The 13,355-nt window shown below is 43.3% G+C and overlaps 2 protein-coding genes across 4 annotated transcripts in view; both read right to left on the bottom strand.

The window, feature by feature from the left end:
* gpr151 (G protein-coupled receptor 151) lies at positions 1-2,924 on the bottom strand. The gene has a single exon (XM_037780541.1). The coding sequence runs from the start codon at positions 2,122-2,124 to the stop codon at positions 826-828; it is 1,299 nt and encodes a 432-aa protein (XP_037636469.1). The 5' UTR covers positions 2,125-2,924; the 3' UTR covers positions 1-825.
* Positions 2,925-3,037: 113 nt separating this feature from the next.
* Positions 3,038-13,355, bottom strand: part of ppp2r2ba (protein phosphatase 2, regulatory subunit B, beta a) — a 55,725-nt gene continuing 45,407 nt past the window's right edge. For all 3 annotated transcript variants that reach the window (XM_037780537.1, XM_037780539.1, XM_037780540.1), the window contains exons 5-10: positions 11,884-12,061; positions 11,521-11,685; positions 7,065-7,234; positions 6,406-6,497; positions 6,190-6,313; positions 3,038-5,028 (exon numbers count right to left, since the gene is read on the bottom strand). In XM_037780537.1, coding sequence (XP_037636465.1) covers positions 4,873-5,028; positions 6,190-6,313; positions 6,406-6,497; positions 7,065-7,234; positions 11,521-11,685; positions 11,884-12,061 — 885 coding nt within the window. In that variant the 3' untranslated portion in view covers positions 3,038-4,872. The remainder of the gene's footprint in view (positions 5,029-6,189; positions 6,314-6,405; positions 6,498-7,064; positions 7,235-11,520; positions 11,686-11,883; positions 12,062-13,355) is intronic.

Here is a 13,355-nt window from a genome sequence, read left to right as displayed (position 1 = left end):
GTGTTCTGACACCTTTCTATTGGAACCAGCATTAACTTTTGCAGCAATTTTGAGCTATAGTAGCTCTTCTATTGGATCAGACAACACGGGCCAGCCTTCGCTCCACACGTGCATCAATGAGCTTTGGGTCTGACCCGGTTGTCAGTTCATTGGTTTTCCTTCAAAGGACCACTTTTGGCAGGTCCTAACCACTGCAGACCGGGAACATCCCACAAGAGCTGCAGTTTTGGAGATGTGCTGACCGTCTACCGTCTAGCCATCACGATTTGGCCCTTGTTGTCAAAGTCGCTCACATCCTTACGTTTGCCCATTTTTTCTGCTTCCAACCCAAAGCTCAAAGTTCAAAATGTTCACTCGCTGTCTAATATTTCCCACCCACTGCCAGGTGCCATTGTAACGTGGTAGTCAATGCTATTCACTTCGCCTCTCAGTGGTCTTAATTTTATGGCTGATCGGTGTATATAGATATGCTGTGTATCGAATTTACTTTGTTATCCCTACCAGCAGCTTTAATATACAGCTTTAATATACAGCCACCAAAAGTCAGTTTACACTAATTAGAATCTAGTTCTTCCTCGTTAAACAATAAAAACACAACAAAAAGACAATAGCATGTAATGTTTATCATATATACAGATGATACTGCTCTATTTATAGTCCACTCTCGTATTCCACGCTCATTGCATGTCTTACCTTTTGAATAATTTCATAAACACAGTTGACAGAACACAAATGATTTACGGTGCAGCACTCCTTAAATTAAGGTCAGCTGATGAAGCTGCTGCTGTCTGAGGACTGTACTGAAGATCAGCTTGAAGGTGGTTGTTATTTTTCCTCGACTTTGCTCTGGTGCTCCCACGGCACAGGATCATTTTCATCTGTGTGCGATCCACTCTCCCTCTCGTGCCAGAACTGCTCCACATCAGGCAAGACAATCCCATCATCTCTCTCTCCTCCTTGCTCCGGCTGGGGCTGAGCCTCTCTGCTGGGTCCCTGGCTGGAGCTTGACCGAAGGCCCCTCTCTCCTCCCAGCTGGCCGGAAGTCTCCGGTCTGGGGCAAGGCGACTGGAGAGTTGTAGGGTTGTGAGGTCCGGGTTTTGGCTTCGGAGGAGGTTGTTTGCGCAGGGTGAGGCGCCTCCACAGCCCCCTGTAGCCCTCTCTGAACTCCTCGGAGAGGGAGAGGACGATGAGAGGGTTCACCAGCGACAGAGAGAAGGTGAGCAGCTGAGCAGAGAGGGTTAGAAGAGGGGGAAGAGAGGAGACGATGGGCTGAGCTCCTTCGATTTCCTTCTCTGCTACATGACACTCCCAAACCCACACCACCCACTGTGGAAGCCAGAGAATAGCCATGGCCACAGTCAGGCTAAACAGCATCAAAGTGAGCTTCCTGGATCTGATCTGTGTGCGCAGGTTCTGAGTCTTGCTGGAGCGACGCTGACACTGGCAGTAAGCCCTACAGAAATACATCAGGGCAAAGCTGAGAGGTGCACAGTAGACCCCCAGGGGGTATGCTTTGACGTACACAGCCATGAAGTCCCGGGCTTCAGGGGGAACTGCCAGCACACACAACAGCCCGCGGATTCCTCTCTGCAGTGTGGCAAACAGCCAGTGAGGGATGGTGACGGAGCAGGCGGACAGCCAGATGAAGAAGAAAACCACCAGGGTGGAGCCCAGGTGGATGCTCACCTGCTTGGTGGGGTTGGACACGTAGTGGTAGCACGCTTTGGCCATGACGGCCACGGTGAAGCTCTTCGCTGCCATGCAGGACTGGAGGAACCAGTCGGACGTCTTGCAGACCACCCAGCCCAGATTCCAGCTCGCTTTGGAGTAGGAGGCAGCCCTGAAAGGCACCGCGAACAACAGCACCAGTATGTCAGCAAACATCAGGTTGAAGATGAGGGAGTTGATGAGAGAGAGTTTGCCCCTGTGAGCGTTGGAGAACAAGATGACCATCGCGGTGAGATTACAAGCCACACCCAAGACACAGATGACTCCCAGAATAGCCGGCATCAGGACCCTCAGCTCCGCGGGGTTCAGGTGTTGGTGTGAGCCGCGTTCATTGAATGGCCACTTGTCTATGGAGCTGTTCACCACTGTCGCATTGTTCCCACTCAACTTATCCATCTTGAGCTGATATGAGAAGAAACGATAAGAAAAGTCAGCCAGGAGAAGAAGAAAAAAGGGTTCTAGGAAGAAGATTTCCAAAAAAGTGAAGTGCTCAAAAGAGAGATTTAATAAATGTAGCAATACTAACGCTCTGAATCTAAACCAGTTAGAATAATCGCATCAGAGAAGGTATCGATTGACGATCAATAATCACAGTGGAGCTCCTGTCTGTCCCCGGGTTTATCCTGAGATACAATGAAGCAGCTCCTGCGGCTGGTTATAAAGATGCTGTTTGATTGACAGCTGCTGTCCCCAGCTGACAAATGTGCGTCGACTACAGCCTCACGGGGCCAATTAGAAAAACTCTGCATAATGTGCACAGTACGACAGATGAACGTATTGGAATACTAATTTGTGTAAATGTTTTTGAATTAATAACCATTACAGTGTGGTTTTCTTAGCATGAGTTAAGAAATACTAATGCTTAATTGCTGATGAACTATTTTTTTTTGTTATTATAGCAATGGCATTTTAGAATTTGTTACAAACGGTACATGAACTATAACATCTGACCCATCCACAAGCAATCCAGGTGGATTCTGTCATTTATTTTTGTTGTGTGAGTTGATAAGGTGGGTCAGCAACATTCATTTGGAAGCTGTATTTCTGCTCTTATAATGGTAATTAGTATAATATGAATAAACATGAATAATCAAAAGAAAAGTGTGACAGTGGCTAGTCATTTGAAATCAACCACCAACTGTGTCCAGTTGATGAAAATCATCCTCCCTTTTTTTGCAACAGCCAGATTGTTTTTACATGGTTTACTCTTCATCCACAAGAGGGCGCCCTTGCACCACAAGCAGCAATGAATCATTTGATTTACATTCAATTTAAGTCAGCAGCGTTAACAGAGGAGGTCCAACAACACTTTCAACTTGCACATCTTTATTCTTTTTTTATTCAAAGAAAGTCCAGTAAGCATAAAGACTGCATGGTAATTAATTGCATTTCAATACATTCTGAGCTATAAAAGGTTGTTTTTTTTGTTTCAATTAGAAGTGTCACAAAGGAGGTTGTTTAGAAGACATTACTGTTTAAAGGAACCACACTTAATAATTCCCTGATTTCACAGAGTTCATTTAGACCTTTGACTGCTTTTCTTGGGAATTAAAATAAATCTGAGACAAATGAGGATCTCTAAACCGATCAGAGCCGAGTGCTGAAATACAAACCTGCTACTGTTCCACGTCACCCATCTTCAGCGAGAGGAGGAACGCGGACAGGCACCGCAGCAATCTCGATCAGAAATCAAACATTTTTAAACTGGCTACTTCTGGAGAAAGCTAAGTATCTTACTTGTATTGTGCCTCAGATGATCTGTAGATGTTCAAATATCAATATGCAGGCTGTCGGTTTCATCGGAATCAGATCCAACGCATGCAAAAAGAGCTAGCATTATGTTACGCCAAGAAATCTTCAATAATTCACCATGAAAAATGTACGGTTCTACCATCTACAGATCATTTTCAGCACAATCCAAATAAGCTAAAAATGTGGTAAGGAGTCTTTTTCTTTCCAATAGGGATTTTGCAAAACAAAATGTGGTTTTGTCGTGTCTCTTGCAAACCATTGACATCAGACTGACTGCAATGTGATAAGAGCAACAATTACTTTGTACATATCACAGCGTCCTCCCCTGAACTCCCAAGCATGTAGCCGGTGCTATACTGTAATCATGACTACATCGCTTCAAGCACTTTTTTTCCACTTAGGACCTCAGTGGAGCTTTTTTTTTGTTGTTTTTTCTTTAAAGAGAAAGAGAAAAAAAACAAAAGAAAAAATTCCTAAGTTAACATTTCATTTGAAACATTCACACTCCTGCCTTGTACTCAGTCCCCACCCCCCCTCCCTCCCGCTCCCACTACATCAAACCCCCACATACCAAAAGAAGGCACCACAGCTTCTAAACAGACTCATTGACCGAGCGAAGGACTCAATAAAACAACAGCATTAAATAAAAACCATTGACACAGCCTGGAAGGCCTTCATTCACATTACAGACTACAGCAGTCTCACCAGGGAGACACAGAATTGGTACTAGAAAGACTGACCGTGTTGTGTCACAGGCAGAGAAAACTCTCAGTTTCTGGGGTCAGACGTTAACAGTCTTTTCCTCTTTTGTAAGGAACTCTGCAGCAGGTTGCGCTGTCCGAAACGTTGCCTCAGTTCGAGGCCGCAGATGATCACATGCACTGTAGCATGAACAGATTGAAAGAGAGGGGGCACTGTTGCTACATGACAATGAGCCACCATCATGTAAGCTAGGTTTCTGTCTGTGTGCTCTACTTTATGTTCAGTGGACCCACATCCAACCCCTTCCTCCAGGGTCCGGAGGGCTGCTACATCATGTTGTTCATGCAGCAATCCTCTTCAGGATTCACCTCTCCAGGTGTCCGCATGGCTAAATAAATTAAATTAGAAGTCAAAATTGAAGAATGAAAGTCCATTCTCAATTTCGAGGATTTCTTCACGTTGTATCCAGGTTATATTGATTTCCTGCTTCCCAAAATTCACAGTCACTGGATACTCATCTCTGCACTTCTTCAGCAGAGTGGCAAAATACAAGACTGGCAGCAACAAGACAGGAAGAGGAGGAGAAGGATGTAGATCAGGGCTCCATCTCTTTCTTTCTCCAAACCCTAGCTCTCCCTGCAGCCCCCTTCCTGTGTGGGGGGTCAGGGGTCAGCAGGGGCAGTTTGCCCTTTAGTTGACCTTGTCTTGGAAGATGTAGAGGTTGTTGGTGGCCGCTACAGCGATGATGTTCTCATGGGGGTGCCACGTAGTGTGAAGGATCTTCTTGCTGAAGTCTAGGCTGTCTACGCTGATCTCATCCTTACGGCGCTTCCCACCTACACACACCTGGAGGACAACATGCGGGATGAAGAGGCGTTAAGATATGAGTGTGTACAGATTAAATTAACACAGATTTCAGTGATGTTAAAGCAGTATTTATTTGTTTTTGCCCACTTGGGGGCACCAGAACAAGCTGTGAAACCCAACATTGATATAATACCACCTCGTAAAGTAGATATGGCAAATATGTTACCAAACAGTTGTGTATTGCAACATATTGTCATACAACATTTCGTAAAGTTATTCCTAATTTTTCATGCATTTTCCTACGAATGTCCAGTAACCTGTGACACACGTCAATTTCCGCTCCAGTTTTTTCAAAATAAACTTCCATATTCACAGGAAACTACTTGGTTAAGTTTAGGCAACAAAACTACTTGGTCTGGTTTCGGAAAAGATTGTGGTTTGCGTTAAAATAATATCGGAAGTGGTGTAAGTTTAGACATAATAAATACATATTATTAATGTTGACTTTTGGTTTCACACAGTCTCCTTGGAGAAAGTCCAATGTTGTTTTCGACCCACCCATCCACCCCAATTCAAAAGACTTTCTTCTACTTAGGAAAAAGTTTGATATTTCATTTGTACATTTGTATTTGTCACATTCCTGCTAGTAATCACAGCTAGTACAGTACATGGATTTCACACAGTTCTGGCTTGTTGCAATCACACTTTGTGACTGATAACTAGTGGGCAACCTCCGGGTCTGAAAAGTGAAGCCAATGCGGATGATTGCTTCCACGGTCAGGGAATAGTCTGCCTTTTCGTCTAGCTTTAACCCTTTCATAGTGTGTTTTCAGTTCATGAAAGTTAATTGTAACATTTTGGCCGCCTAGAAATGTGTTATTCAGCATTCGGTTGTACTTAGCTCCACCCTCTTGTGTCACTTCTGGTTGCATGGTGACGACATCCACTTCTTATTTACAGTCCATGCTGATAATGCAGGTGTATTTGATATGCAAACATCATAGTTTGATGTTAGCTTATCTATGAAGATTCCCAATCATCAGGATATCTAAAAAATACAAATTTGAAGCCAAGTGGAGGTATCTTTTCTAAGTTTTCCTCACTAATAGATATACCCATGTAATATAAAACAAATCCAGCTGCCTTAAACACAGGACTTCCAGATATCAGGTAACCTGTTATTGATGAGCTGTGCCGTACCTTGCGAGGCTTGAGAATGGCTCTGGGTTTGCTGTTCTCCCTGGACGCCTCCAGCGTGACGTCACGTTTAGTGTTCCGGTCAAACATTCGGAAGAAATTGTTATAGGAGCCGGTCATTATGACGCTGAGGAGGAGGAGGAGAGTGGAGGGTTATTGAGATGCATGGATGGATGGATGGATGGATGGATGGATGGATGGATAAGAAATAACTCTTACCTGTCTGATCCATTCCAGACACACTCAAACTTGTCGAAGATGCAGTCATTCTCATAAAGAGAACAAAGTTTGCCACGTAAATAGTCGTGAACCTGAAAAACAAAATAAAAACACGAATGTCTGAATTAGTTGGTGGGTCATGATCACACTTTTCCAGCATCTAAAGTTTGTCACATTGCCTTTCAACCATAAGCTGCACTGCCATATGCTCTAGTTTCAATAATCCCTCCAGACCTGGTGACCCACGCTAAGATGCTATTGGTAGCAGGTGGAGGCGGAGCTGGAATTGGACGGAGAATCCCTTGAGCCCAGCTGATTGCCTTATCAATCATGACCCTGCCCTAAGATGGCTTCCCCTGATCAGACCGTGTGGATCTGACCCCGGTGACCACACAGTGGGAGGTTTTGCCCTTCAGGTTGCATCAGCACCGCCACTATCTGTCTTTTTACGGACAGTTGGCTCAATAATCCCTCCTGGGGTAATCGCCGTGGATGACACAGTTACAGATTGGCGGGGTGACAGTGAAACAGGATTATGTTGAGTGATTAGTCTGAAATCAATCAGTTTTGATTCGATCTGGGCCCTAACCGTTATTTAGGATTATCTTTGGAGCCTTCAAACAGTCAAGCAGGCACATAAAAGCAAGGCTGAGGCTTACCTGGTACGTCTCTAGTGGTTTGTTCTCCATTTGAAGGTCCCACACCTTGACAGTGAGGTAGTCCCTTGTCATCAGGTAGCGCCCGTTGTGGCTGAACTTCACGTCAGAGATGGATGAGATGATTTCAGAGAAAAAAGAGCGAGTGGAGGGATCCTCTGGCTCCTCAAAGTCTACGAGAGAAAAAAAACAAAAGGCGGTTATCTGCTGACGGAGAAAACACATTTTTCACCGCAGGAGGTCGCTGCTTAAAAGAGATATTTTTCCTCCCACAAGTCTTTTAATCATTCGCAGCGAGAAAAAAACAGATTTTGTTTGGGTGGTGGGGGCCCGCCATTGGCGAACAATAACAGCCACAACTATGCCTGGATGCGGGGTTTGCCGCAGCAGCTGCATCTCTTCACGGTATTATTTCTGTGTGTGTTTAGGGAGAGAGTCGTGGGTCAGCATGCTGGGTAAATATTGGTTATGATTCATATTGATTCTGGCAGCTGCTGATCTGTGTGCAGGCCAGCACGCTGGGGATAAGAGCCAGGCATTCCATCGTTAGCTGTCAAGTTATTGTTCCTCCTCCTCCTTTTTCCTCCCACCCTTCCTCCCCTCTCTGCTCTCCATCTCTCCAAAAAATGCCCCCACCATTCTCCCCCTCTTCCTCAGCCGAGGCCTGGAGAATCGCTCTGTGATGTGTCAATGGGGAGTCTAACAAGGGATGCTGTATGAGAGATGAAAAAATGGGGGGATGAGGAAGGGATAAGAAAAACAAATCAATGTCAAAGTGCTGGGCCCATTTGGGCCCCGCTGGATTTGTGTGTGTGTCAGTGAATGAGTGTTTGTGTATAAGTGGGTGTGGGCAATATGTGCATGTATATATGCATGTGTGTGTGTCCCTGCCCTCCCTTCCGTCCCACTCCAGAGGTGTATAATAGGGTCCCTGGGGAGTCAGCATGGGGGCTGTTTGGTCCCCCTCTCTCTATCCTCGGGCTCAGCGCTTTGGCAATCCTCCCCTAGCCCTCCATCCATCCCTCCATCCATCCATCCATCATCAATCTAACACTGACTGATACCAGCAGCCTCCCAGATTTACAGGTATGGGAGGGGATAGATTTTTATGTTGAGGAAGTTTTGTGTGTGTGGATGTCAAGGGAAGGATGTGCTGTGTGTGTGTATGCGTGGGAGGGAGGGCATCATACATCGCTCTGAGCCATACACCGTTCATGCAGTGAGACAGTAGGTCAGTAGCAAACAGACCTGTCCTGAGGCTAACGAGAGCACCTGCCTGCTCTGTGAGTGTGTGTGTGTGTATGTGTGTGCGCTGCGGGCACCTAATGGCACGTACATGTCAATATCAACCCTGTCTCTTACAAAATTACGTTCCCATACACCTAAACTGCATTCTCCATTACGTTTCAAGGGAAATTATCATTTATTTATATATTATATATTATATATTATTATATTAATTATCAATTATTATTATCAGATTATATTTTCCCCCGGATTAGGGTTGCCGTTTTAAACAGTTTTAAACATGTGGTTAATGTTGTAAACAAAAACGCAACAAAAATACTGTGTTGGATTTAGTGAAAAAAATTGGTTTGGCTTAAAATGACTACGACATTGAAACAAAACAAAAATGAAACAAAAATACTTAGTTTAGGCAACAAACCTACAAGGTTAGGATTAATAAAAAAAACATCATGGTTTGGCTTAAAATGGGGACAGAGCATCGGTCTCCTTGTTTGACGCATCCACCAGGAACAGTGTGGGATCTATTAGCAGAAATGGAATATAATATTCATAACTATGTTTTCATTAGTTTATAATATCCAGAAAATAAGAATTGCTGTATTTTCGTTAGTTTAGAATAAGCCCTTCATATCTACATAGGGAGCGGGTTCTCATCATGGAGTCCGCCGTGTTCTCCGACATGCTTGTGAAACTGCGGTAACGTGAGCCGCAAAGTGCAAAACCGTGGTACCGCCAGCAGCCGTCTGACTTCCGTTACTCTTAAAGTAGTGTTATTATGGTAAGGATGGCCTCTGAAAGAGACGAATGGCGTTACCACGGTTTTGCACTCGGCGCCTCACGTGACTGCAGTCTTGGAAAGGGAGGGGTAAGCAAAGGGGTACTCAGTCGCAATCTACACACTGTACCTTTAACCGTCGCTCGATATACTACATTACCTGCTCTGCGCATCGCTCGTTGTATGTTGTATGTACTACGTCACGTGGTGTGGCCTTCCACTGACTATTTGTGATACGTCAAAGACAAATGTAATCCACGACAAAATACGTTTCCCACCAAACATAATTGTGAATGATGTAGGGCTGACCCGAATGCTTCCTTTTTAATTTTGTTAACTTTTATATAGAAGTATGTAATAAGAATAATGTATAAATCCCAAAATAGCCCATGAAATAAGGAATAATCCCACAACGTTATTCATTATTCATATTCAACATGAATTATTATTAGTTATTCTCAGATGGATATTGCTGTTCGTTATGTGTAGAGGTGCGTGTGCGTATAGTAGTGTGTCTGCTTCGCCGCGCCGCAAAGCTTTGAATACCTTTGAATATTTCTCATAGAAGCTTCGAAGCCCAAAAAAAGGTATTCAGGACAGCCCTAGAATGCAGTTTATTGTATGGGAACGTAATTTTTAGGAGACAGGGCGTGTCAATGTGAAACTGTGAATACCACAACTTAAAATTTACAACAAAATCCAAACATTTTATATTTCTTATATACTTATTTCGCCCTCAAATAAATGCTCATGTGAAATTCAACAGGCCGTGTCAGTGCATGGTCCAGTGAACGCATCAATATGTCTGAGGAAGTGACTGACGTTATTGAACAACAAGGTGTGTCCATGAGGGACTAATGCGATTGCTCTTAAGCAATTGATTTTCCAGCGAAAATGTCAATGTATTCATTATTCATTTGACCAGCGTGCATGCATGTGATGTTAAGCTTTAGAGAAGGCCATTCATTGTTTGAGACACACACAGCGAGAATCATTGATGGGTTATCAATCCTGACATATTGAGCCACACAAAGGTGGAGCTGAAGCAGAAAAAATGAGTGTGAATTTACAACCGTAGTGCTGCCATGTTGTTTCTGTTCTCCCACCTCCATCTCTCTGATGTTGTTGTGTATTTACAAATTTAGATAAACCTGCAGAACTCTCTTCTGGTTCCACTCTTCCACTCTTTGAAGCTAATCACACTAATAATACTATTACTCAGCTTCATTGAAGACAATGAGGTAATGTTCTTTGTGTTGTTTCGGGAAATTTGGGGGTTTTGATGGCCAAGAAAAGGAGTTTACATTCTACAATAAAACTCAGTGGTTTTCTTAAGACTGACCCTAATGTTTTTTTATACTCAATATCTAAATGTGACTGTTTAAGGGAAAAAAATAATAAATGAAATAAAATAAAGGGATTCAGTAGTTCAATTCAGTTCAATACAATTATTTATCCCGGCAAGGGCAATTTTATGCAGAAGCTTTCTAAAGAGAAGGCTTTGAAGCAACATTTAGATGAAACAGAATTAGGGCTGTCAACGTTAACGTGATAATAACGTGTTAACGCAAATTTGTTTTAATGCCACTAATTTCTTTAATACATTATACAAATTGCAATTTTTATGGTGTAGCGGGCTAAGTTAGAGTGAATATACTAGCATCATATAAAACTAAAAAATCTATAGAATCCATGTCACACTTCTGTAGTTTATTGTGAAGGAGGTTAAATAACGCTCCAAACTTAAGCTAAATTTTGGCGAGGAAAAACTGTCATGGCCATTTTCAAAGGGGTCCCTTGACCTCTGACCTCAAGATATGTGAATGAAAATGGGTTCTGTGGGTACCCACGAGTCTCCCCTTTACAGACATGTCCACTTTATGATAATCACATGCAGTTTTGGGCAAGTCATAGTCAAGTCAGCACACTGACACACTGACAGCTGTTGTTGCCTGTTGGGCTTGAGTTTGCCATGTTATGATTTGAGCATATATGTTATGCTAAATGCAGTACCTGTGAGGGTTTCTGGACAATATTTGTCATTGTTTTGTGTTGTTAATTGATTTCCAATAATAACTATATACATATATTTGCATAAAGCAAGAATATTTGTCCACTCAAATGTTGATAAGAGTATTAAATACTTGACAAATCTCCCTTTAATGTACATTTTGAACAAATAAAAAAATGTGTGATTAATTTGCAATTAATTGTGATTAAAGTGGCAGTAGGCAGTATATTTTTGGCATCAATGGGCAAAAATTCCATAATAACCTTTTAGTATAATCAATAAACACAATGAGGCACCATAGAATAAAAGTAATACTTAACATAATCAAGTATTTTCACATGAAAGAAAATCTATAAAGATAACTATTTGCTCTTTCTCGCCACTCTTTTATCATTTTTCCCATGACGCACTCAACTTGTACTCACATTTGCAGTGTTTGTCGCAGAGCGCCGCCTCTCTCATGTCACAGAGGCGTATCGAGCCCTTGCTGCTGCTGTAGGCAAAGGTGTGACACTGCTGGGGGTGAAACTCCGCTGAGGTGATCACTTCTGTCAGCTCCTCCATGTTGGCTGGCTTGATGTCCACAATGTCTGAGAAACGGGCGCTAAGGAACAACTTTTAGACAGCTACCGCGGATATTTAGCTAACACTGGGAAGACCAAAACCAAAATTTTTTGCTCTGAAAAAGTGACACATTTTCCATACAAACAGATTTGAATAACATGTTTACTTTTCATCCTTTTTTCCCCACAGTTCCCTAAAGACAGAAGACCCGAGACAGAGGATACTGAAGCTGCGATCGGTGATCTCCAGGTTCCACAGGTTCACCCTGAGGTCGTCGGTGGAGATGTACGTCTGGAGGTCGGAGTTGACGGAGATGGAGTTGATGTGGTAGGTGTGCGCATTGCTGAATACACGCCTGGCTGTAGCCTCAACCATCAAGTCCATAGGCTGTAGCACCGGCACCTATTGGTGAAGACAGATCAGTTAGGGAGGAGGGAAAGGAAACATGTAAAGAAACACAGAAAAATATGCAAGAAATTCATCTTGATGGGTTTTGTAACACTGATTTAGTGCTCTATGTACTTTGATGCTGGTTTCCTCGAGGCCTTCTTAGATATTTATCTGTGCACATGGTTTCATGTGTGCATTAATTTTGTGTGTGTGAATATGCTGCATGTGTATGTGTGAGTGAACCACAACCAGATGACTCCAGGGATTCATATGACATTTACTCCACAAATCTTAATGAAACAGAGACAGTGACTGAGGGGCTCAGAGGCTGTTTGATGAGCTAGTTCAATCAGACTGTGAATATCTGTTGGCTACACGGCTACTCGGAGATCACGCCTGCCTCCCTCTCTCTCTTTCTCTCATGTAAGTGCTGAAGAAGTCACTCCTGTTCTCTTGTTTGTGTGTGTGAAAGAGAAAGCGAGAAAAGAGAGAAAGCGAAGGAGGTGGAAAGAGAGATGGCCCGAGGGCATCGCTAGGCCCTGCTGAGGAATGATAACTGAACTCTGCAGAATTAAGACGAGCGCACACACACACACACACACTCATACACAGTGCTGCTCGGGCTTCAAAGACACCCAGCACCAGTCTTGCATGCAGCCCCCCGTTGGCCAGATAAAACCCAGACAAAGAGAGGAGGGAGGGGAGCGAGAGAGGAGAACAAATCGACTGCTTCTTCCCTTTTTCTCTCGTCCGTTGCTGGCACTGACAGAGAGACATGGCAGCCCAGCAGGCTGCTGTATCTCCATGGGTGTCACTTCATTTCCATGTCTTTCACTGGCCGTCCAGGGAGACATGGACCGTATTAACCCGTAACCCCCCCAACACTGACAGTTACACTGTTCAGCTGGCTCTTGCACCTTCGACATGACGCAATAGATCCTCATAAAATGTAAAACTGAATATTTTAAATTGAGATATGTCTGCTTTAAAAAAGCAACAAATACTTCTAGAAATCTATTCACAACACACCATTTTAAGCTTTTAAAGCAGCAATCAGTTAAAACACAAAAATTAAAATTAGATAAAAAAATGTGTGTTTTAAGGAGATATACTGAATCATAGACTTTACATGATACAATATTTTTTGTTTTGGGTTTTTTTTGGCTACAATTTGTAATTATATTTCGAAGCTCTTCCCTTTCCTCCTCTGCTTTTTACCCCCATGCGCAGATTTTCACAGCCTCTAAACAGGATTGCCACAGTCCCCGGCCTGTCCTCCAGGTTGCTATGATCCCCTGGCCAGCCA

Source organism: Sebastes umbrosus, chromosome 9 (genome assembly GCF_015220745.1).
Source record: "Sebastes umbrosus isolate fSebUmb1 chromosome 9, fSebUmb1.pri, whole genome shotgun sequence".
NCBI lineage: Eukaryota > Metazoa > Chordata > Actinopteri > Perciformes > Sebastidae > Sebastes > Sebastes umbrosus.
This window is presented reverse-complemented; position numbering and strand designations above follow the sequence as displayed.